Genomic DNA, 26,609 nt, shown 5'->3' on the forward strand with positions numbered 1-26,609 from the left:
AATTTTCATAGCCCTGTAGAATAAAGGCATGATTTTAAAAAACAAATTCAAGAAATTAACTAGAGCAATATTAAATACACCTTAATATTTAAAGACATCTGCCTCCTTTTCTTTTCATGATTCCACTGTCTGAAAGCTTACATTTTAGTTTTTGAGTTTGCCTTTACCAATCCATTTAGGAAAAGTTATTTTATGGAAAATATCACATTTTTGTTGTAGATCTTTGTAATTTGGCGCTGCCCAGCATCTGAGCACTTATCTTCTGGGGGAAGAGTTTCAAGAAAGGTAGGAGGCAGCAGCCCACCCCCTTTCCCTATGGTAGAAAGCTAAGGCTGGCAGAATTTTATTTAACAAGCACCTAAAATAAATAGCACTGACTATGTGCCAGGCACTATTCTAAACGCTCTAAAAATGACAACTCATTTAATCCTCATAATAGTATCTGCCTCATTGGGTTGTTATTCCCCTTTAACAGATGAAGAAACTAATGTACATTCCTGGATGCACACAGCTTATCAGTGGAAAAGCCTATATTTTAAACCCAGCAAGGCTGGCTCCAAAGAACATGCTAACCGCTATGTCACACTGCCTCCCCCCAACAACCTGGTAGATGAGCACAATCAGACAGATGGAGGTTTTGAAAAGTGACACCAGGGTGCAGAAGATGGTCACAGGTGATTTGCAGCTCTGCTGTGAATATAAGTGTCTAGCAGCAGCAGCAGCAGCTGCGACTGGCAGGGTGGTGGAGTCCACTGACTGTGTCCTTGACAGTCTTGTCTGGTACTAGCATTTGCTATGTCCAGAGTCCCTTAAATCCTGCCCTTTTGCGGCGCCTCCTCTCCAATTTCCATTAATTCTATTTCCTGCTTCCACTCTAATAAATTATTACTCTGCTTACATGGTCAACAATCAAGAATCTTGGCCAGCATGGCTAATTTACCCATCAGCAGAGAGCCAATCTTCATAATGAATGTGAGGGCTCTTGCAGAGGCTTTTGTGGTCCCTTCCAACTTTAGAGCCCTTGGATTTCCGCTAGTATATTTTCTTCCTCTAACAGTATTTGTAGCTGTGGCTACCTGGCTCACAGGGATCCCAGTCCCCGGCCATCTGCACTCAGGTGACAGTCATGTCCGTGATACATGTCCCCTGGCCAGAAATGATTGATCCAGGAGTGCACCCTGATGCCACAACCTGGCTATAAAGGTCTGCAGAGAGGGCTCTCAAGCTTGGAAGGGGATGGGGTCAAGTCCTGTTGACGGCTGTGCCTTGAGTCCCCTAACCCAACTGCCCTGGCACTTGCTCTTTCTCATTTATTATTCAAATCCTCTTTGAATTCCATGAGATGCCCTGGTGACAGTCCTTCTGATAAATTATTGTCTCCTCTTTGAATTTCAACCATCTTTAGTATCATCGTAGCTTTGCTCCAATAATTCACTGAAAATCCCTCTCTGACTTCCCAATATCATGAACTCCCTTCATATAGCCCTACAGATGGGAGTTGTTACAGTGGTATTTTCTCCTTGTGGTTTAAGTATCATCGGAAATGAGAAAGCAAAAGATGACATAGACTAGAAGGCATCTTTTAAAAAGAAAAAAAAAAAGACCATTTGAAGATTAAGACTTTATTTACATTGCTTTTTGCCAAACTCCACTGTCAGATTTTTCCACTTTATATCTGCCCACAGCTTAAGACTTATTAAAGCCTCAAAAATTTCATCCTCTAATGACATGATTTAGCACCTGGATTCTTTAGGTACTTGGATACTGTACTAGTAATTGATCTGAATTAGGGACTTGATATCTTTGTTTCAAGTGGCTTAAAGATTTTTTTTAAAAGATCCAGTTCTCCAATAAAAGGAACCAGAGCCCCTCTGAGAAACAGCTGATTTCTTCCCCAGCTGGGGAAGAATTGGTAGAAGACGAGCCTGGGGCATGTTATGCCAGAAAACAATGAAATGCTCAAAAAAAAAAAAAAAAAAAAACAGAGAGGCATGTCACAGTGACACAGGAGCCAGCTTGAAGGGGATCTCATTGCACAAGTCGGGTATGATTTGAGCACCAAAATGATTAAGAACAGTAATGAAGTAAAAAATCGTTGAGGGAAAAAAACCTAGGTATTCATGAATTTGCATGGGAAGGAAGGAAGGAGGGGAGGGGAGGGGAGGGAAGGGAAGGAGGGAAGGAGGGAAGGAGGGAAGGAGGGAAGGAGGGAAGGAAGGAAGGAAGGAAGGAAGGAAGGAAGGAAGGGCAAAGGTAAGGCTGTTGCAGTAGAATGTCAAGTGCCAACTGGTAAATGTGGAGAGTGCTGGAGTTGGAAAATCATTCTGCAGATACCATGTTATAGATTGGATCAAATGGAAACCATCAATGACTCCTAAATCTTGATAAAAAGCAGGGTATTTACTAGCCTTATAAAGTGTCTCTCCACAAAATTATGATACAGTGGATAAAACAGACAATATCTTAACCAGGCCATCAGAGTTATCACCACCACAGAGGAGCAGATGGACATGGTGTGCCTCCAGATGCCATCCCCGAGAAGGACACAACAGCACGTATCCAGTGTTCCAGCCAGAAAAGCACAGTGGGAATCGCTAATTGTAAGAAAGTCACCAGTTAAATCCCAAATGAGAAACCGTCTGTTAAAAAAAAGGGAGAGGGGACTGTATTTTTCAAAACTTCAGTGTCGTAGAAGCAATGACTTTGTGGAAAAGTTCCAGATTAAAGAAACTAAAAGGATATGAGAACCAAATGCAATCCCTGAGCCTCCTCTGGACCCTGTACTGGAGGTGGGGGAACACCACTAAGGACATTATTGGGTGAACCAACAAAACTGGGATATGGATAATAGATTGGACACAAATATTGCATCAAAGTGAAATGTACAGACATTTCATAAGTGTACTGCGCTTATGTAAGAGATTATCCCTATTTTTAGAAAAACACGCTTAAGTGTTTAGGGAAAAAAAGGCCGCAATACATATAACTTACCCTCAAACATTGCCAAGGGAAAAGGGCATACCTATGTTGTTTGTGCTATTCTTATTCTTGCAAATTCTTTATAAATTTTAAATTGGTTCCAAATAAAAAGTAAACAAACAAACAAAAAAAAAGATTTGGAGCAGGAGATTGACTGCAAAGGCACAGGGAACTTTCTAGGATGATGGAAGTGTTTATAGATTGTGATCATACATTTGTCAAAACTCAAAGTGTACACTTAAGACTGGTGACTTACTGTATTCAATAAAGATGATTTGCAAAAGGTACAGAGGGTAAAAGTCCAGTATTTCAAAAGGTTCTGTATTCATTTAAGGGTAGACAGAAGAAGAGGTACGTGCATTTGCCTCTTGAAAGGCCTCAGGAACTGCTGTGTTATAGATGGAAGCAAACTATCTGGTGAGATTGGTTTGCTCCAGCCAGGATGAACAGAAGCCACAGACAAAACCACACAATCCTCCTTTCTGAGCATATTATGGCAAAAAAGCAAGCATTTTTATTTTAATGTCTATTTTAGAGTGAACACAATACTCACATAACTGGTTAAAATAAAACACAGGCCAGGTACGGTGGCTCATGCCTGTAATCCCAGCACTTTGGGAGGCTGAGGCAGGCAGATCACTTGAGGTCAGGAGTTTGAGACCAGCCTGGCCAACATGGTGAAACCCTGTCTCTACTAAAAAATATATAAAAATTAGCTGGGCGTGGTAGTGGATGCCTGTAATTCCAGCTACTTGTGAGGTTGAGGCAGGAGAATCACTTGAACCTGGGAGGCAGAGGTTCCAGTGAGCCATGATCGTGCCATTACACTCCAGCCTGGGCAACAGAGCATGACTCTGTCTCAAAAAACAAACAAACAAAAATAAAATCAAACACAAAACTCAATGAAATCTGGTCCCCAAGGGATCCTTCATATGATCCCAGATCCTAAGAACACCATTTACTGTCCTCAGAAATTTCCCTAGATGGTGAGGAGAGTTTGTGCATGTCTCACCCAAGCCCCCATGCGCAGACAATTGTTTGCATCTTACCCTCACCATAGTTCAAGGCCCACTCAGATGATGCCTCCTCCAGAGGCTCCCCCTGTACGCTCTGCCTGTTCTACCTCTTAATCTCTGTTAAGCTTTTATGACCATCTTCCTCATAACAGCTATTTGTGAACTGTCCTTCTCCAACTCAGCCCTTGGGAAGGAATCCCTGCACTGTGGCTGGCACCTTGGAAAAGGCTGTTGCATTGAACTAAGCTCAGATAAAGGAACGTGGGCATATTTACCATTTCATTCCTTTTCTTCTTCAGAGTGGGAAGGTGTTGTCTTTTTTTTTTTTTTTTTTTTTTTTTTTGAGACAGAGTTTCACTCTTGTCACCCAGGCTGGAGTGCAATGGTGCTATCTCAGTTCACTGCAACCTCCACCTCCCAGGTTCAAGCGATTATCTTGCCTCAACCTCCTGAGAAGCTGGGATTACAAGCATGTGCCACCACACCCGGCTAATTTTGTATTTTTAGTAGAGACGGTGTTTCTCCATGTTTGTCAGGCTGGTCTTGAACTCCTGACCTCAGGTGATCCGCCCACCTCAGCCTCCCAAAGTGCTGCAATTACATGGGTGAGCCACTGCACCCAATCGGTGTTGTCACTTTCTACCTTAAAACTCACACTATTTGCACCATTTTCTGGAATGGACTTCCTGCCCAGGAACATGATGGCTAATTCTGAAATGGGATTTTGTTATAACCAATCCAATAAAACTTTTTGGGACCAGATTTTCAACTTTTTGGTGTAAGTAGGAAGAGGAATTTTAAATCAGTTTATGGCTCAGAAAACACTAAGGGAAACTCAAAGTAAAACATTTCTGTTAAAGCACTACCACAACAGTTTATACAAACTTCTATGCAACCCACAGTTGGTCAACTAAAATGGAAAATGACACCTCTCTAGGGCTGAAAATACTCAAAAAACGGAGTGATGATAGCTGACACTGAGCACTCACTGCCATCCAAAGCCCAGAGAATTTAGTCCACAGCTAAGACACTGTAGGGCTAGGGTTCAAACCCAGGCAGACTGGGCTAAGAATCTACATTTTTCATCTCTACACCAGTGTTTCTGGCTGAATTTAGTCCTCCCGCCAAAGCTTTTATGTTGAAATCCCAACCACTAGTACCTCAGAATGTAACTGTATTTGAAGATAATGTCTTTAAAGAGGTGATTAAGATAAAATGAGTGGGGCCGTAATAAAATAGGAACTGGTATCCTTATAAGAAGAGGAAGTAGCACGACACAGTGGCTCATGCCTGTAATCCCAACACTTTGGGAGGTTGAGGCAGAGGGATCGTTTGAGCCCAGGGATCATTTGAGACCAGCCTAGGCAACAAAAACTAAGAAAAATAAAAATAAGCCCAGCATGGTGGCTCACGCCTATAGTCCCAACTACTAGGGAGGCTGAGGTGGGAGGATGCTTGAGCCCAGGAGGTCAAGGCCGTAGGAAGCCGTGACTGTATTACTGAATTCCAACCTAAAGAGTGTCAAAAAAAAAAAAAAAAAAAAAAAAGACACAGGAATGTGCATGCCCAGAAGAAAGGCCATGTGAGGCCACAGGGAGAAGGCAGCTGTCTGCAAGCCAAGGAGAGAGGCCTCCGGAAAAACCAAACCTGCCAAGCCAACACCTTGCTCTTGGACTTCCAGCTCCATAACTGTGAGAAAATTAATTTCCTTTGTTGAAGCCTCCCAGTCTGTGGTATTTTGTTATGGCAGCCCTAGCAAACTAATTCAGCCATATCTGTTAAATACCAATTCCTCTTCCTTCCAGAGAGCTCCAAGGTAAGGTCTGCATCCAGAATTAAAACACTCAACCCAATTAACAAGCCACACTTCACCAATATGCATTCAACAGGAAAATCAATAAAAGATCATTTTCCCTTATTTAATAGCTATTGTCCTGACACTTTCTCCCTATGCTGATCAGTACTCACCAATGTTCTTATCAGAACTTTTTTGTCCTACTTTTATGCAAGGAACTGATAAGAAATTTCTTTCTACTAAATTCAACCATCTCCTTTATTTTCTCCATCTCTTTCTGATGAGAAAGCGTCACACCAACATCTTGCAATTATTAGCCTTAACCAAACAACAGCTTTTATCTTTCCCTAGTAGACACGGACCTGTGCTTTTATTAAGCAGAAACAGGATACTGCACTTCAGAAACATCCTCACATCATTTTTTTGCAAAAGCATGCTTCATTGTGAAAGAGATGGTGGCTTTGGGGGTCATCCCATACTCCACAAAAGGATTCCAAACTCCCATTTGCAAAGTGAGGTTTTTAACTGAGGCACCTGAGCAGTGGATGCTCTAATCTACCCACTAGAGAGATGGGTGAATTTTTCACTCGAATTGCATGACTTCAGACAAAATGGTGCACATCCTCCCCTAATTCCTGTCACTTCTGAGTCATTGGCTTTTCCTTGAGAAGAAATGGAGCTATGCCCCAGGACTTTACAGATTGAAATAAATCAGAGGTTTTGAAGTCCATCCTTGGAGTTCTGAATGGCTCTGTGTGGTTTAGAAAGTATTTTTCACAGAAAAGTTTTCACTAAGGGGATATGCTAGTCACAACTCTGCAAGATGAAAATGGGAGTTTCCAGAGGTCAGACAGTGCCTCAAGGTGGTAGGAGGAGGGTTGGAGCAATGGCCTGGGAAGATGAAGAAGACCCTCGGTTCACCCTGATTAATGTGACTTTCAGGGCAAACAATTTACCTACAAACATTTCTCCCCTAGTTTGTGGGTAAATGCGAGCATTTTACATCAAACAGGCTTATTACCAATACAGTACAGCTCAGCTGACTACACAATTTTTCATACAAACAGCCAGCATTTGTCAAGCTCCTGGTATATTCTGGACACTGTACTTCATACATTGACACAAATCAAAGCATTGCAAAATGAAATAGGGTTCAGCCTGCCCTTATAAAGAAAAAAGTACATACGCAACTAAACCCCTCTGGTTTGTGGGGTTCAGGGCAAAAGTACAAAGCCCCCCACCCATAGTTATTTTCTAGTGTTAATCAAGCTAGCAAATTGTCATGTATTCCTCCTCCCTTGACAAAGGTAGCTTTATAACAGCCTAGAAGGCCAGGGACAATTTAGAATTTTCAGACTTTTCAAAGTTATGGGTCAGACACAGAAATAGCAGACCTGGCCAATGAACAGAGCCCCTTCCCTTCTCCACCCAAGCTCCCTCTCTCCTAGGGGGGCCTCTTGGGCACCCATGGGGACCCCCTCCACTCCCTACCCAGCCCACATTTCCAAGCACTTTTACGCCCCAGCAAACAGCTGCCCCTTTGTGAGCTCTCCAGGGATCAGGTCTGCCTTCCTTTCTAGGGGTCAGGCCTTAGAAGCTGGTGTGGGTCCCTTTGGGCTGGGTATTCATTCCATCCAGGTCTTGGGAGGGAGGGGGCAGCATGGTCTCTGGGTAGCAAGCCCCTTTGGACCTACAGACTTCCAGCTCTGTGGGGAGGGGCACACCCCCCCAACCCCCAGAAGGCCAGACTGGGCCCTTTAAACCCAGGGGATAAGGGTAAGGGGGTTCTTCCGCCCAGGTCTGAAGGCCATACTGGCTGAGAGCCTTCTCTATATTACACTAACTAGATCAACTTTTTCTTTCCTTGAAGCTTTCTGGGAGGGTGATTCCTATACAAGAAATAAAGATGAATAAATAGACGGTATAAGAGAAGATTCCTGTTCAAAAGGGATGAAGGAAAAAAAGTTGAAATATTTGTGGCTATCTAGAAAAAAATTGACAGCTGATATCATGGTCTGAAGGGTAGAAAAGGTAAAATATTCTTCAGACAGCAAATGTGTTGACAGCGTTCTAGAAAGTCTGAGATGGGATCCTTGCCTCATGGCATAACTTGGGCAAACCTTAAACTGTTTTCTTTCTGTGTTTGAAAGTGGATGTCCTACCCAGACCTTTGCAGAGACACCAAAAGAGCTGGATGAAGACCTGCCAGAGGCACCAGGGCAGCCAAGCTGAATCCTAGGACGTGGACACACTGAGTCAAGCTGGGCAAGGGAGGTTTGGGTCTGCTGCAAACACAAAGGCCTGAGGGACCCCCATGGGAGGCAGGCATAGGAGCTCACGGTCAGAGGAGCAGCAACGGCATGGGCTTCACCCCCACAGCTGACCTAGCATCGGCTTTGCCTTTTCTCAATCAGGGCAAGTTGGTCAGTTCTCCAGGCCTCCATGTTTTAATTCTCTAGAATAGCGATATCACCTGCCCGCATCACCAGGTGGTGATGCCCTTAAGAACTTAGCACGATCTGGCACATGGTAAATTCTCAAGATGCTTCATCTAGAACTGAAAGCGTGCGAGTCAGAGCTAGCGCTGAACCCAAAATGTGGGTCACCACAGACCCCAAGCTGGGTGTGCTGCGGACGGAGGAGCGGACGGGGTTTTGAGGAGAGGGGCACACCGGAACACATAAGGTACAGCGGTCAAGAAGTTAAGTGTTACAGGTCCCTATCCTGTTTTGGGGCAGGGGAAGGTGGTGCTTTTGCAAGTCGCCCAGCCAGAGATGGAAAGAACAGGCACCTAAGGCCCCAAGTTGCTGGCATCCGTGAGCTCCGAGGGGGAGAAGGACGAAGCCGCCCTGCACCCCACTGGGCTCCAGGGCCGCGCGGGTGCCAGTGGAGCGGCCGGGAGGGCTCGGGAGGGGAACGCCCGGCTCACTGGAGTCGGAGACGGAGCCACTCACCCAGCAGCAGCAGCTTGAGCTCACGGCGCGCGTCCTTCTTGTCCCGACGAAGCTGCCGCTCGATCTCCGCGCTGATGCGCTGCGACTCCTTCTCCTCCGCGGACAGGCAGCAGCAGCCGGCCATGGTGCGCTCAGCTCAGTACCCGACGGGGCGACGCGGCCCCGGGCACCCGAATCCTCGGCCCGGCCGCTCACCCGGCCAGCATGCGACGGACACAGGGGTGTGGAAAGAAAAGACGGGGGCCGACTTGAGCTTTGGAGTAAGACGCCTGGACCTCCGAGGCTCAATCCCCCCTCGAAAGTCGGCTCTGAGGCGGGGCGAATGCCGAGCGCTGGGAACGCTCGAGTGCACCGCGAAACCGGGCTCAGCCCGCCCCACTCTCGCTCTGGGGAGGAGGAGGGCGAGTCGAGAAGTTGGGAGCGTTGCTGGCCCCGGGAAGATGCGCGCGCCCCTTGGCACAGGAGCCGGACAGCAGTCAGGGGGCGCAGACGACAGTTGGAACGTCGGTGCTAGGGGGAGGATCTCCTGGGCCTAGGGGTGTCCCCAGGCGGGAGGTAGGCGCGGAGTGGGTTGAAGGCAAAGGACCTGGCTGGCCTTTGCCTGGAAAGTTCTGAAAACCTCAGCAGTGACCGCAGACTAAGACCGAGTGGAAAGGTTCCCGCTAGCGTTTGTGGCTCTAAGTGGCAGGAGGAGGCGGAGCATCTTGAACCTGCAGCCCTGGCGTCTGCTGGACTGGCCCGTCTGGGCACCCCAAGCCGAAGGCGCCTGGAAGTGAAAGGGGACGAGCAGGGGGCGCGGAGCTGGGGGTGGGAGCTGGCGCCTCTAGAAGCAGCCCCCACACTTGCCTCCCTGGCTGGGGGGTCCCGGCCAAGGTTTGCTGTAACCTGCGCGTCTGGCCGCCAGGCACCGTGTTCCGACAGGTGAGTGAGTTTCGCCAACTCACTCGCTCGGAGAAGGCGGCAGCAGGCTGGAAGAGGAGCGGCGCCAAGCGTCTGTTGCGAGACACAAAGCCCGAGGTCTCTACGCAGACCTGAAGTGGAAGCTTGCCCACCAGCTTCACCACCACGCACACCCGGATTTCCTAGACTGGCTCCTTCCGCTTCCCGGACGCCCCGGCCCAGCTCGGGCTTGGCCAAAGCCCTTGGTCAGCTCGGCAATTTGCCTGTGAAGTGTGGCTGGGCCTGAGCCTGCTGGCTCTGAGCTCGGAGAAGGAGCCGCCGCTGGGTTCAGTTATAAGAGAACTGCAAGAGCCCAGGGTAAATATCCTCTCGGCCTCCGGACGAGGGGGCTGGGGAGAAAGGGAACGGCTGATTGCTTTGCATTTTATGATGGGAAAGACACCTGCTTTGTAGAAAGGGCTGATACGTTCCTAGTAGCACCTGGCAAGTTTCCTGCCCAGCCCAGAAGCCTAACAGCCGCCTTGCGATTGTGTCCGCACTGACACCTTGGCCTGTATCCTGGACCGTCGGGGTCAAGTTTGAGCAGCATTAATAAAAACTTTAAAAGCACCTCTTAGTGCTTAAGTGACACGATAAAATGCGTATTACAACATCTGACTTTTGTCTGTGTAGATTTTGATGCAGAAAAGGGAAGGTGGGGAGAGGGGATCCTATTGGCCACAGCAATGAACGTTCTTTCCTTCTCAAGTCAGTATAGGCCATATGCTAATGGAGCGTTAGGCAATTAGCTAGTGCTTCCTCTACTAAGAGCAGGCATAAGTGCGTTTCATTTGAGTAGCATATATTTTATAAATTCAAACTGAGGATCACATTGAGTGGAATGGTACGTGTCATTATATAAAGAAGTTGGTATCGCGATGCTATCTGGCTGCATGTTCTTATTATTTTACAGTTTAAGAAATGTAGAGGAATCAGACATTAAAAATGTGCATACATACTTTAATGTGTGACTATTTTAGTTTTCTTGCAGGCATAAATTGACAGTAACAGTGACCCCTACAGGAAAACTCCTGGACATTTCAGATTTGATCTTTGGCCATTTAATAGCCTGTTTCTTCTCTCTTAGCTCTTACGGATTCATTTACAGTTTGAGAATAAGATCTCTTGGCTTCTCAAAGTCATGGTTGCATCATAATTGTTGCATGATAAATTTTATCATTTAAAAATTATAAAAATTGTTTAAATGATTAAAACTAGGGCAAATTTGAACTCTTACGTTAACGGGAATTACTGATACTGACCTATTAGGTTTAAAGTTGGCAAGATTTCAAAAACAGTCATGAAACGTATTGATTAGGGCAAATCTGTACAACTTTCCTGGGCTAGTCAGCTTGGCAGTATATATCTGAAGCCTTAAACATGTCCGTCCCCTTCGGCCAAACCAGTAATTTCTCCCTTAAGAAATAACTAGAAAGAAGCCTCATGATTGATGCGAAGGTTTTATTGCCAATACAACAACAAAAACTCACAACCTAAATACCTAACAACAGGGAAGAGATCACTTAAATCATGGTTTATCCATAAAATGAGATGTTTTGGGGCCATTAAATATGTGGCTATGCCAGTAGTAAACATGTGAATAAATTTGGAGAAAATCCTCAAAATATATTGAATGAAAAAGGCAAGATCCAAAAATATAAAGAGTATGATAAGATTTTAGTATAAGAATACGCATACACATTTTTAAGAGACTAAAGGGACACAATTAAAAAGGTAGCTTGCTGTGAGTCATGGCTGTTTGGTTGATTTTCATTGTTCATTAGAAAATTTGGGCCGGGTGCAGTGGCTCACGTCTGTAATCCCAGCACTTTGGGAGGCCGAGGCGGGCAGATCACCTGAGGTTGGGAGTTCGAGACCAGCCAGCCTGACCAACATGGAGAAACCCCATCTCTACTAAAAATACAAAATTAGTCGGGTGTGGTGGCACATGCCTGTAATCCCAGCTACTCGGGAGGCTGAGGCAGGAGAATTGCTTGAATCGGGAAGGCAGAGGTTGTGGTGAGCCGAGATCACACCATTGCACTCCAGCCTGGGCAACAAGAGCCAAACTCCGTCTCAAAAAAAAAAAAAAAAGAAAGAAAGAAAGAAAATTTGGGGCAGCTTGCATAAAATTATTTAGGCTCCACTTTCCTTAACTATAAGATGAGAGGGATAAGCCAGAATAAGCTCAAAAGGATCACCCAACTCTAACATGCATTATTTCTTTGATGACATTCACACTTATCCAAAATAAATTTATTTAAAAATAATCAAAAACCTAAAGTTGTTATTGAGCATCAGCCACTGGTAAGAAATAGAAAACTGGGATATCACAAGTCAATCATTTTTATACTTCTATGTTTTATTCATCTCTATTTTCCTTATCTGTAGAATCTGGAAGGTAAAATGATAATAATTTTAAGATATTAATTCATTGGAAACATCTTTCCAGGAAGGGGTAGTTTTGAAAAGAGTTCTTAATAAAAGAGAATATTTATTTTCCTAAGTTATTTCAAAAAAGCTGCAATTTTATTTTATTCATCTTGAAGACGAGAGCGCAGACTGGACCTGAGTTTCAGATATCCACCAAGTGTGGGGCTACAAGGGTGAGCTAATTGTCTGATATCCCTCTGAATGTCCACTGGGTCCATACCAGCCCCTGTACCAGGCAGTGAGGATTCAGGTAATAAGACGATTCCAGACTTTCGGTAGAGCTATAGTCTAGTAGAAAGAAGTAAAACTGAGACCCTGAAATCTGAACCTACCCCTTCCTACTTCCTTCCAGAGAAGAGTGAGAGCACAGAGTCACCTGGAGGCGCTCCCCAGGCCTACAGATATGCACAGCAGCCTCATCTCCCATCACTCTCCTGGAACTCTAGACAAATGGAATTTTCTGTTCTCCCTACCTCCTGCCTCCATGCCTTGGTGCATGCTGTTCCATCTTCCAGGAATACCATCTCTCACCCTAGGCAAAATTAGGTAATTTCTTTTTCAGTTACATCTCTTCTGAGGAAGCAACTCCAGCCCTTGTCAGTTACATCCATCTTTCCCTACTGCTGGAACACTGTCAACATCTCACTCTATTATACCCGTCTGTTTCTTCTAATCTATGAGTTACTCACAGGTAAAGAGTTTTTCTTGCTTATCCTGGTATTCCTAAATTAGCAAGTTTCAGTTGACTAACCTTAAATACTGAAACCAAGAAGAATTAGTCTGAGATGCAAGAAAAGAAGGTTCTTGTGGTGGGAGACAGTGAAAACCAATAAGCAAGTACAAAACAAATGAATGTATAACTTAGGAAGAACTTGTATATATGAGCTGCCCCCACCTGCCACTGGCCCCCTTAGAGAGAATGACTGCCCTGTTTCTAATTCAGAACGCCAAGGAAATGTGCAAGTAGAGGGCTGGAAAGATGCAGTTCACTTTCACAAGTGTATTGTCTCTGAACTTAACAAGTAATATAGAGTAAAAATATGACCTTGAGGAAGTTCACAAAGCACTAATACTAATGTACCTTTGCTGCTCTATGTCAGCATTTTTCAAACTGCAGTTGTAACACATTCCTAGGGTGTGGCCAATATTTTTTCTTAAGAAAAAGAATAAAATATAAAGGGCCAATATCAAGGTTGCTGTATGTATTATTATTTAATAAAATGTTTTTTAACTTTTTTTTTTTTAAGAGCCAGAGTGTCTGTCACTCAAGCTTGAGTGCAATGGCGTGATTATGGCTCACTGCAGCCTTGAACTCCTAGGCTCAAGCAATTCTCCCACCTCAGCCTCCCAAATAGCTAGGACTACAAGCCCATGCCACCTTGTCCAGCTATTTTTTTATTCTTATATTTTGTAAACGCAGGGTCTCACTATATTACCCGGGCTGGTCTTGAACTCCTGGCCTCATAGAGTCCCCCTGCCTCAGTCTCCTGAAGTACTGGGATTACAGGCATAAGCCACCACATCTTTAGTTTTATTTTATTTTTAAGCCAAATACCCAGAGTTCAGTGAGTAAAACTTTAGTTTTAATTGTACGTGTAAGTATCAACTCTTAAGCAGCTCAGTCATCGGTGGGAGTCTGCTTGTCCATCTCCTGAATGTGTTGGTGTAAATGATTCCAAATTTTCTAATTCATTTTTCTGAATCCAATATGTTCTTTTTTTTTTCAATTTGAGTTCAATGTGTTCTCTAAAATGTTTTCAGTCCTTCTTCCCCGTCACTTCCACTCCCCATCCCACCCATTGGCTCTAGTTTGGTAGGTGAGAGTTGATGGAGCAATGATGGATAATGATTGATTGATTGATTGTTCTTAAAAAAATTTTAGATTCAGTGGGTACATGTGCACGTTAGTTACATGGGTATATTTTGTGATGCTGAGGTTTGGCCTTTAATTGAACCTGTCACCCCATTAGTGAACACAGTAACTAATAGGTAGTTTTTCACCCCTTCCCCCTGCCCCCACTCCCCACTATTGGAGTCCCCAGTATCTATTGTTCCCAACTGACGGATATTTAGATGGATGTGTAATATTGATGCTAGTGGCTGCTTGCACTCAACATCTATTTTTTTTAAGGCAATCAACATGTCAACATGTTGCTCTACAATATTCTCTGTCTGAAGACCAGAAATTGTTTATTATATAACTGTTACCGAAAACGCTGGGATGATAGACAATGAAGTCTGCCTTCAAACACACATGACTGTGAGTAGGCAGGAATTGATATTGTTTGTTTTTGAATGTGACTTTTCATGGAAGTTGGGGAATCTCAAGAAGAAATCAAACTCTTTAAAATGTGAAGTTTGGAGGTGATTATTTGGCTTGTTTTCTTTTCCTTTTTGCTTAAATTTCCCCCTCCATTTACATCACTCTCTTCTTGAATGATCCCATGTTAATAACCTAGGATGTATTCTTCACTTCTTTGTGCTCTGATAATCCTATATAAGAGTAAATAATTTCATAGACGTGTAAATATACACAGAGTAAGTTTGTCATCAATAGTTTTAAAACGAAGCTACATTACACAAACTCTATATTTTGTTTTTCTCATCCAAGAATACTTTGTGAAATCTAAGTAAACAGTTTTACCTCTGATTTACTCTTTTTAATGACTACATAATACTAGATGATGTGAAAGGACCATATATTATTCAACTTTTCCCTTTGAAATGTACTCATTTTTGTTTCCAGTTTGGGGCCACTAAAAACAAAGCTATAAAAGCATCTTTGTATATAAATCCTCATATGCTAGCGTTTTTATTTCTGTAAGATAGATTCCCAGGAAAGAGACTGCTGGGTTGAAGGATAAATACATTTTTCATTTTAATAGATGTGGCCAGATTCCCTTCCAAAAGACTGAAGCAATCCCATTTCTGCCACAAATATGAGCACCCATCTCCCTATATCCTCACCAGCAATAAATATTTTCGCTCATTACTTTTGGCAGCCTGAAGAAAATAAAATAACAATAAAGTGTTTCTTTACGTTGCATTCCCCTGACTACCTATGAATTTGTTCATCTCTTCATGTGCTTGTCAGCATTTCTATATGCTACCCCATGAATTGTCTATTCATATCCTTTGCTCATTTTAAAAATTGGGTCATTTGTCTTTTTCTTGACAATCTGAAAGAGATCTTCAACATTACAAATCAACTGTTTGTCATCTGAATTACAGACTTTCCAATATATTGTTTGTCCTTTATCATTTTTAATGAAATCTTTGCCAGATAAAAGATTTTATTTTTACGTAGCCAAATACCTCTATTTTCTTGCATTGCTTCAAGAGTTTGTCTTTAAAAGAAGATCTCCCTATTTCTAGGTTGTACAAGCAGTATCATAGATTTTCTTGCAAGCACTTTTTTTTTGAGACGGAGTTTCATTCTTATTGCCCAGGCTGGAGTGCAGTGGCACGATCTCGGCTCACCATAACCTCCACCTCCCAGGTTCAAGCAATTCTCCTGCCTCTGCCTTCCGAGTAGCTGGGATTACAGGCATGCACCACCACGCCCGTCTAATTTTTTGTATTTTTAGTAGAGACGGAATTTCTTCATGTTGGTCAGGCTGGTCTCGAACTCCCAACCTCAGGTGATCCACCCGCCTTGGCCTCCCAAAGTGCTGGGATTACAGGCGTGAGCTACCACGCCCGGCCGCAAGCACCTTTATTATTTTGTTTTTCACATTTAATTACTTAATCTGTTCATTTTTATAGAATGTATAAAACAAATTTTATTTTCTTCCAGATGGGTAACCAGTTGTGCCAACATCATTTATTGAACATTCCATCCTTTTTCCTGATGAATTAAATTTCAATTTTTGCCGTATATTACATTTTCATACTGACTGAGATACATTTCCTTGAGCCTATACAGTGCCACTGAGGTATTATCTGGTCTTCTATCAATACTAGCTTGGTGATCCACCCGCCTTGGCCTCCCAAAGTGCTGGGATTACAGGCGTGAGCTACCACGCCCGGCCGCAAGCACCTTTATTATTTTGTTTTTCACATTTAATTACTTAATCTGTTCATTTTTATAGAATGTATAAAACAAATTTTATTTTCTTCCAGATGGGTAACCAGTTGTGCCAACATCATTTATTGAACATTCCATCCTTTTTCCTGATGAATTAAATTTCAATTTTTGCTGTATATTACATTTTCATACTGACTGAGATACATTTCCTTGAGCCTATACAGTGCCACTGAGGTATTATCTGGTCTTCTATCAATACTAGGTTGCTTTTTTTTTTTTTTTTTTGAGACAGAGTCTCACTCTGTCGCCGAGGCTGGAGTGCAGTGGCACTGTGTGGGCTCACTGCAACCTCTGTCTCCTGGGTTCAAGCAATTCTCCTGCCTCAGCCTCCCGAGTAGCTGGGATTACAGGTGTCTACCACCATGCCCACCTAGTTTTTTTTTAATATATATTTTTAGTAGAGACGGGGTTTCACCATGTTGGCCAGGCTGGTCTTGACCTCCTGACCTCAGGTGATCCGCCCGCCTCGGCCTCCCAAAGTGCTGGGATTAGAGGCATGAGCCACCATGCCCGGCCTTAATACTATCTTAAAGCAGGGGTTTTCTGGAATGTTTTCATGTCTGATAGGACATATCACCTCTCAGTGTTACAGACTCTTAGGTGTGTTCAGACATTTACTCTTCCATGATAAACAATATCACTTAATAATGACTTCTTCCCTCAATTTCAAATCTTAACTTTAACCCTAACTTCAATTATCTTTTTGACATGTTGCCTTAGATGTCTAATGGACACCTCAATGAACAAGTGCAAAGCAAAACTCTGCATTTGTTTTCTAAAACTTATCTTTCTGCTTGCTTTTCCATCTCAGCAATCTAATGAATTGCCTCTCAACATCTAATCAATTGCCTCTCTACCCCACCTCCCCACCCCATCTAGCAATTATGGACTTTCCCTTTAAACAGCATCCTGAATTTATTTTGGAACCACTGCATGCAGCTTTTGCACTGAGCAACTCTGGGGATGTAATACACATTTTAGTTTTGAGGGTTCCTCAGTTGTCTCTTGCTATGTCATATGTGGCTTCTCAGGTATGTTCATTCCTGTTTTTGCTGCCACCACTTCTGAAAAAGCCACCAGCATGTCTGACCTGGACTAAAACAATATTTTTGTTTTGACCCTCTAAAATCTACCCATCACAGGACAGGACAGCCAGAATGAGCTTTGAAAATCCCCAAACATAGCCCGTAATTACCTAGATTAAAATTCACCTATAGGCCAAGCATCTGTAATCCCAGCATTTTAGGAGGCTGAGGCAGGAGGATCCCTTTAGCCCAGGAGTTCGAGGCCAGCCTGGGTGATATGTGAGAACGTGTCTCTTCCAGATTTTTTTTTTTAATTAGCCAGGTGTGCTGATGTGCACCTGTAGTTCCAGCTACTCTGGAGGCTGAGGTGGGAGGATCACTTGAGCCCGGGAGATCAAGGCTGCAGTGAGCTGTGATCACACCACTGCACTCCAGCCTGGGTAACAGAGCAAGACCCTGTCTCCAAAAATTAAAATTAAAATTAAAAAAAATTATCCTATAGATTTCATCAGAGAATTAAAAACAAAACCCTCCTTATTCTAGACTGTGAGGCCATACGTGATAGGGCTGTTGCCTACCTGTCTAACTTCATATCCCAATATTCTCCCTCTCATTCAAAGGCACTCCAATCACACTTGAACCTTTTTTCTTTGAATACCTCTCAGGACCTTTACACTACCTGCTTGGCTGCCTGAATCACACTTTCTCTAGATGGTGAAATGTTTGGTTTTTACTTGTCATGTAGGTCTCAACATAAATGTGACTTACTGGTGACTTCCCAGGTGTGGGCTCCCCTGACCACTTGGCCTAAAGTAGTCATTCCTCATCAACTCGATATTATTATCCAGAAAATACTTCTGTATTTTCATTGTAGCGTTTGTCACTATCTGATTCCTCTTGTTTTCCTCCTTCTTTCTTTATCATCCTCCACCAGAAAAATAAGGTAATTTTCATTAGAGGAAGGACTGTGATTATGTTATTGACAACTGTATCCCTAGGGCCTAGATCAGGGGAGGCCACATGATCTTAAAATTATACCACCAAACTGTTCAGGACCAATTCTCAACAGTAAGTTAAGTCTCAGAAAAGTTACTAATATGGGATTTGTGATTTTTCTATTTATCTGTTTTACACTATATTATATAATAGCCAGGAAAAAAATCCCTGACAACCCTGATTTGTGGGGATAAGACTCTGCCTGGGTTTCCCAGGATACACTGATTGCAAGTAACAGAGACTGAGTATAAACTGACTTAAGTTAAAAATGGAATTTATTGGTTCTTGGGACTGAGAAGTTCAGGGATGGTCTTGGTTTTAAGCTCTGCAGAATCCATGTGCTCAAGAGATTTCAGAAGGTACCCCTTGGCCAAGCACAGTGGCTCACGCCTGTAATCTCAGCAGTTTGGGAGGCCGAGGCAGGCGGATCATAGGTCAGGAGTTTGAGACCAGCATGGCCAACATGGTGAAACCCCTTCTCTACTAAAGATACAAAAAATTAGCCAGGTATGGTAGCGCATGCCTGTAATCCCAGCTACTCAGGAGGCTGAGGCAGGAGAATCGCTTGAACCCAGGAGGTGGAGGTTGCAGTGAGCCAAGATCACACCATTGGACTCCAGCCTGGGCGACAGGGTGAGACTCTGTTTCCAAAAAAAAAAAAAAAAAAAAAAAGAAAGAAAGTCACCCCTCTAGTGCTCAATAGACATTTTTGAATTAATAAATGGGTAATTGTGAAGATTACAAGATAGAGTGTATATATCTAAAGCCTCTATCTCCTTGCCTGGAGCTAGTCAACACTCAGTAGGTATAGGTAGTATTATTTTTGTATTACTCTTATCATCACATCAAAAACTTCATTTTCTGGTTTTTTTTTTTGTTTTTTTTTTTGAGATGGAGTCTCGCTCTGTCGCCCAGGCTGGAATGCAGTGGCGTGAACTCGGCTCACTGCAAGCTCCGCCTCCCGGGTTCATGCCATTCTCCTGCCTCAGCCTCCCGAGTAGCTGGGACTACAGGCGCCCACCACAACGCCCGGCTAATTTTTTTTGTATTTTTTAGTAGAGACGGGGTTTCGCCATGTTAGCCAGGATGGTCTCGATCTCCTGACCTCATGATCCGCCCGCCTCAGCCTCCCAAAGTGCTGGGATTACAGGCGTGAGCCACCGCGCCCGGCCCAAAAACTTCATTTTCAACACAAGGAATACATTAATGGTTCCACTGTACCGTGGGAGAAGAAGGAAGAGTCCACACTGTGCAGTCATTTGGAATAATTCCGACTGTCCAGGAGCAACAACAGCCGGAAATCATATTCTGAGGCTTCCCAACAGGGGAAGAAAAGTGCATCAACACCTAGCATGGCCTGTCTGGGCCCATTGAGTCCTGTTGGAAATAAATGTTGGTTTGTTGGTTTTAAGTGTGTGAGTCAAATAAGCAGTTTTTAAAAGGTCATTATGAATGAAGCACACATCAGAGGATACTCCAAGCTCTCCTCTCCTAAACACTATAGACATTCAAAATTTTCTTTTATGATTTTAAAATCTATAAACTTAGTAAATGCCAGTTGGAAACGTAGAGCTGAAAAGTACACACACACTGTTGCCTTCTATCTTCGTAAGTGTCTGAGTCACCCCTTGATGGCCCATTAGACACACAGAAGTCCACTTGCCCCACCTTTTTATGTCATTGTGGTGGATTAAAGATGGCCAGAAATTCTTGGATACTCCTTCCTTTGTGAGGTGAGGCATATGTTTCCTCCTCTTGAAACTGGGCAAGCTATGTGGCTGTTTTGGCTGATGGACTATAGTGGAAATGATGCTGTGTCTGTTCCCAAGTCCAGGCCTTAGAAGACTAGCAACTTCCATTTCCTGTCTCATGGATTAACAGGGAAGCTGTAAAAGACTAGCAACTTCCATTTCCTGTCTCATGGACTAATAGGGAAGCCATCTCTCTCCGTGTTTTGGGTGGGCTTTCCTCTGAACTCACATCTCAGGTGGGTCTCTCCCAGCCTGACGGCAAGATGGCTGCCAGAAGCTCCATGCTTATTCATATCTGCTGGCAACCTCCGTAGAAAGAGAACTTCCCCTTCCCAACATTCAAGCAAAAATTCTAAGACTGACCGTAATTAACAAAGCTCCTGCCTTGAACTGATTCATTATGGCCAAGGGAAAAGAATACTCTGACCAGGCTGGGATGATATGTTCGCCCCTGAAGGGTGAAATTAATTTTAGCAATCTATTTTAAATCTATTTTATTTAACCCAATATATCCAAAATATTATTATTTGTTCAAAATTAATATTCCTGGTCATGTTCAGTGGCACACGCCTGTAATCCCCTCACTTTGGGAGGCCAAGGTAGGCAGATTGCATGAGCCCAGGAGTTCAAGACCAGCCTGGGCAACATGGTGAAACCCTGTCTCTACAAAAAAAAAAAAAAATACAAAAATTAGCCAGGCATGGTGCAGTGTGCCTGTAGTCACAGCTACTCAGGAGGCTGAAGCAAGAGGATGTTTAAACCTGGGAGGTCAAGGCTGCAGTGAGCCAGGATCATGCCACTGCATTCCAACCTGGGGACAAAGCAAGACCCTGTCTCCAAACCACAACAACAAAATTAACACTTCTAATGAATCTTCTATTTATATTAAACATCCAACTCTGGCTGGCTTTAGTGGCTCATGGCTGTAATCCCAGCACTTTGGGAGGCCGAGGTGGGCAGATCACCTGAGGTCGGGAGTTTGAGACCAGGCTGACCAACATGGAGAAACCCTGTCTCTACTAAAAATACAAAATTAGCCAGGCGCGGTGGCACATGCCTGTAATCCCAGCTACTCGGGAGGCTGAAGCAGGAGAATTGCTTGAACCTGGGAGGCGGAGGTTGCGGTGAGCCAAGATTGTGCCATTGCACTCCAGCCTGGGCAACAAGAGTGAAACTCCATCTCAAAAAAATAAAAATAAAAATAAATAAAAATCCAGCTCCAGCGTGTATTTTATGCCATCAGCCATCTCCTTTTGGCGAGTCACATTTCAGGTGCTTGACAGTCATATGTGGCCAGGGGTCATCCTATTGGCCTGAGCAAGTCAAGAGATTTATTGTGGTATGAAAGGAATGGAATGGCATAGAATAGAACTGACAAGAGCAGAACACAGTTGCAATTTGGAACAAGTAGGGGAAGGAAAACTAACTTCCTAAGGCTCTGGGGCCCAGCCGGGGACCACCTAAAATGTTGACATAGCTCCCGTGAGAGAGGGAGAGGGGTAGGCAGCGGAGCGGCAAAGGCTTTGAGGCAGGCCTGTGGGGACTTAGTAGGGCACAGCAGGCTGAAACACAGTACTTAGAAATGGAAAGGAATTGGGGCCTCTTAGTAGATGCCATAGCGAAAAGATGCAATGAACCAAGAGCAGTTAAAAGAAGGACCACATGTAGAAACCAGCATAGACAGATGACAACCCTGGGCCACATCTCACTCAGCCCTCCACCCTCTTCCTTCCCTTGGAGCTTAGGGAAAAGTAAAGTCATACAAGACCATGAATTGACTGAGAAAGATCTGATTTGACAGAGTTTACCCTCCACTGACTTGTTTGGGAAAGGAGTCTTGGGAAGGAAATTCCGTTTGGATGTAAAACATAAAGTAACATATATTGCACATCGGAGGTTATTGGCCTGAAAATATTACACCCAAAACAAAGTCTTTAAAACCCTTTGTGCTGGGCAAGTAGAGCCATACTCTTTCTCCTGCAGGCAGGGAAGTTTGGCAGTGGGTCTCAAACGCCCCTCAGGGGATATTCGGCAACACCTGGAGACATTTTTGGTTGTTACAACTAGGGAAGAGAGTGCTGCTGGCATTTAAGGAGTAGAGGCCAGGGTTGTTGCTAAACATCCTACAACGCATAGGACAACTCCCCACCGCACACACACACACACAACCAAGGGTTGTCCAGCCCTAAATGTCGGTAGTGCTGAGGTTGAGGAACCCTGGACTAAGCCAACTTGAGATTCTTAAGAAGAATGTGGAGAGAGGAAAAGCAAAGTTTTTCTTTCTGTTGTTGAGACCAAGGGAACTTCCCCCTCCGCTTCTGAAGTTTCACTGAAAAATCAGCTCACGAAAGGCAGATTAATTGGAGAAAAGTCATGTAAATTCATTTGATCATAGTTTTATGTGACATGGGCACCTTTAGAATGAAGACCTCATTCCCTAATGGGGTCCAGAAGCTTATATCCTAGCTTGAGGTTATAGAAAGAATGGGGGCTTGGATCCTGACAAAACAGATTATGAGAAGGGAGAGAACAGGAATTCCATTGAGGGGCAATAAATGATTATCAGGGAGAACTTAATGGGCTTGAAGAACATATAATGGTCTGGGACAAAGTCTGTTGGGCCCACAGAGTGGACAGTGGTTTGTGACAGAAGTCCATTCAGGTTTGTTGACAGACTTTAGTTTTCCTTCCTGTGAGATGGGTTCAGTTCACGAAAACTCTGGGAAGGGACCAAGGTTAATTGTTTTCTTCTTTGTTCAACCTGGACTTGAAGCAGATAAGGAACTTCAGAGAATCCTATGCTTTGGGAAAACGGTGGGGGACGGGGTGGTGGTCAGAGAGAGCTTGAGGCTCCTTTTTCAGTTGAGCGTGTACAAAGCACCATATTTTGGGGTATCAGTTTCTGAGTCCCAACACTGGGTTGAAGTCAAGCTATCACAAAAGGGAAGGCATGACCTTAAGGTTGCTTATAATGTTGTTTCTATGATGCTGAAGGAATTGAGTTCTGCCTCAAAGCAGCAGAGTAAACAACAGGCTGGGGACAAACAGGCTGAGCAAGACCCGAACGCTGCTCCCTTTTTGTTCCCTTCCTCCCATCCTCTCTCTCTCCACACTCTCCTCCAAGGTAGTCTCTCCCCCACCCCCAGGCTGTCGTGGGGGCTGAGGCAGATAAACTGAGGTGAAAAGTAGCAGCAGAATTTTCTCATCCCTCTGCCCTCTTCACCCAACCAGAGGCAGAGGCCTCCACTACAAGACACCCACTGCTCTAGTTTTGTTTCCCACTGCAACAGGAAACCAGGAGGCAGCTGTCGAGCATGAGGAGCAAGGCTGAGCGGTTAAGACAACTCTCCTTGCTCCGAGCCTTTGCTTGAACTGTGTTCTCCTCTAAAACAAGAACTCGGAAATGATGTCTAAGAATCACCTGAAAAGCTGGTCAAAGCACGGATTTCTGAGCTGGACTCCAGAGATTCTGAGTCAGCAGGTCTGCAGCGCGTGGTGACCAACAAATCTCAGTTTACCTAGGATTTTTTCAGTTTTAGCATCAGAAGCCCAGCCCCCCTGGCAAGCACAGATGTTTGGTTACCCTAGGTAGGGCCCAAAGTTTTGCATTTCTAGAAATTCCCAGGTGATGCTGATGCCCTCATCAGCAGATAACACTCTGCCTGTGTGCCTCCCAGTTCAAGTGATTCTCCTGCCTCAGCCTCCCGAGTAGCTGGGATTACAGGCATGCACCACCATGCCCGGCTAACTTGTATTTTTAATAGAGATGGGGTTTCTCCATGTTGGTCAGGTGGTCTCGAACTCCCGACCTCAGGTGATTACCTGCCTCGGCCTCCCAAAGTGCTGGGATTACAGGCGTGAGCCACCGCACCCAGCCTGTGTCCTCCTTTCTTTAGGATGTCTAGTTTAAAATATAAAATAACCTGGGGCTGCTCATGGTCATCTTTGCAAATACGTGGAACAGTTCTACCTGAGTGTGGCACCAGCAAAGATACAAGCCAAGAGAAGCAGAGTGAGGAAGACAGTCATGTCCTGATTTGGTCCCCTGATATGAACCCCATATTCCCAGTTAACTGAGCCAAGAAATTTCCTTGTTTGTTTAAGCCAGTGTAGATTGAGTTTCTGTCACTTGCAATCAAAAGAATCAGGGCTAGGCTAGGCATGTGGCTCACGCTTGTAATCCCAGCATTTTGGGAGGCCAAGGCGGGTGGATCACCTGAGGTCAGGAGTTCGAGACCAGCCTGGCCAACATGGTGAAACCCCGTCTCTATTAAAAATACAAAATTAGCCAGGCATGGTGGTGGGTGCCTGTAATCCCAGGTACTCAGGAGGCTGAGGCAGGAGAATCGCTTGAACACCAGAGGTGGAGGCTGCAGTGAGCCGAGATTGTGCCATTGCACTCTCCAGCCTGAGCAACAGAGGGAGACTCCATCTGAAAAAAACAAAAACAAAAACAAAAAAACCATGGCTAATGAACCTGACCTATGAGAAATGAAGAAGTAAGTGTTAGTGATAGGAAAAATATAATACCCTGAGGTCTAGTTATGATTATTTTACAGTGCCCTGATATTTCAATACCTACTTTATCAACTTCTGCAAGAAAGGATAATGGTAAATGGCCATCAGATTCTTCCTAGTTTGTCACAAGAATAAGCTGAACATGGACCAGGCAGTAGTTACACTTAATATCAATGAGCAAATGGGTCTTTTCAGCAACATGGGGATCCTGTTTTGGTCTGACATTCTGCCAAATCGTCTTTCCTTCCCAGATGATCTTGATTGTGTCTTCAATTACTATTTAAGGATCTGTGGTCAAATAGATTTTTTTTTTAAATGCTTGTATTCATAAACTATTTAGATGCAGCAAACTTACCAAATTTTGTGAGGACATAGAAGAATCTTTATGTTAAAGTTCTCCTGAACCAGTTCTTTTTATAAGCTGTCTCTCTTTGATATGGCATCAGTTGATTATTGAGAGCCAACTTGTCAGAAAAACCTGTACCTGTATCAAGATTATTTAGTTGAATCTGAAAAAAATAGAAGAAATAAGGATCCTGCTAATAAGGTTGAACATTCTAGTGCTTGCTTGGTAAAATTTGGAGAGCAAAGAGATCTTGGTGAATGATTACATAATTAAACTAAAAGATGGCTTTTCAGTGTCAGTGATTTTTGTTTCTGTTTGGATGATTATTTAAAAGAGTGACGTAGTTTCCCTCTGGCCACTGTCTTTATTTTCTTTGGCTTTTTGCTCATTTTGTGTGTAATGCACTGCAATGGGACCCTGAAGTCGCTAAGTGCCTTATGAGGAACTGGCTCCAATGACCTGCTTGCCAGTGCAAACAAGTCTGACAAGTTTAATGACCCCACTGAGCATAAAAGCAGCTGAGCCGGCCAGGCGGGCACAAGCTCTTCTCCGGTGGCATGCAACCAAGTCCAGGATTATTTCTGGTTTCAAATACTGAGTTTGGTTTTAAGGCTGTCTTCCAAACTACCCTGGCAACTGCTGTCTATCAATCATACCTTCTTTCCATCTTTCACAAATGTTTATTAGAATCTGCAGCTGGGGTCAGAGAGATGGGTAGGACTTGGACTCTTTTCTGATGGAACTTCCAGTCCTGTCAGGGAGATGGGTCTATCAATACACTTAAAAGGACACAGCCTAATAGTGCTGTGATGTGCCCCACAGGCTTAGGGATCATGGAGAAGGGGAGCTCTCTGCAATAGAGAGTATTTTCTCTATTAGAGACATTTTATTAATGAGTATGCTCGTGTGTGACACTCTTCCTCGGTAACGGTCATTTCTCAAAATACTTCTAAAAAAATAAAGAAAAAATCAGTTTCTCAGCTCTATGTGCTGTAACTCTACGATGAAGGTTTTCCCTACTTTTTATTTGGAGGTTTTTCAAACATACAGATAATTTGCAATAATGATATAATGAACAGTTGTAAACTTTTTACCTAGATTCACCAGTTGTTAACTTTCCCCCATATCTGCTTTATCTTTTTACTCTCTGAAAATATGAATTCACTAAATGATTTGAAAGTAAGTTGCAAACATCATGGCTCTTCTCCTCTAAATAATTCAACCAACACTGCCTAAAATAAGTGCATTCTCTTATAAACACACGATATTATTATTACACTGAGAAATGTAAAATTCCATAATATAACGTACAATCCGTATTCAAATACACCAAGTTGTCTCAAAAATATCTTTCATGGCTGTTTATTATTTTAATCTAGGATATGATCAGGGTTTGTGCACTGGATTTGGTTGTTCTCAGTCTAGTCTAGAACAGTCCTCCTGCCTTTTGTTGTTTCTCACGCCATTGATTTTTTTTTTGACACATTCAGGCCACTTGTACAATATCCCACAGTTTCTATTTATTTGATGGTTTTTCAGTATTTGATTCCAGTTTTTAAATATTTACAAGAATATTAAGGGTCATTTGGGCTTTTTATTTTACCATGTGATTAAAATTTAAAATCACACATTAAGATGTATCAAAGGCCAGGTGCAGTGGCTCATGCCTGTAATCCCAGCACTTTGGAAGGCTGAGGTGGATCACCTGAGGTCAGGAGTTCCAGACCAGCTTGGCTAACATGGTGAAACCCCATCTCTACTAAAAATACA

At 43.6% G+C, this 26,609-nt stretch overlaps 1 protein-coding gene across 1 annotated transcript in view; it reads right to left on the reverse strand.

Moving 5' to 3' along the window:
• Positions 1-10,559, reverse strand: part of GNA14 (G protein subunit alpha 14) — a 227,567-nt gene extending 217,008 nt beyond the window's left edge. The window contains exon 1 of the mRNA XM_528331.9: positions 8,745-10,559. Within this exon, the coding sequence (XP_528331.2) occupies positions 8,745-8,868 (124 nt within the window). The 5' untranslated portion in view covers positions 8,869-10,559. The remainder of the gene's footprint in view (positions 1-8,744) is intronic.
• Between the last annotated feature and the right edge of the window lie 16,050 nt (positions 10,560-26,609).

Source organism: Pan troglodytes, chromosome 11, assembly GCF_028858775.2.
Source record: "Pan troglodytes isolate AG18354 chromosome 11, NHGRI_mPanTro3-v2.0_pri, whole genome shotgun sequence".
NCBI lineage: Eukaryota > Metazoa > Chordata > Mammalia > Primates > Hominidae > Pan > Pan troglodytes.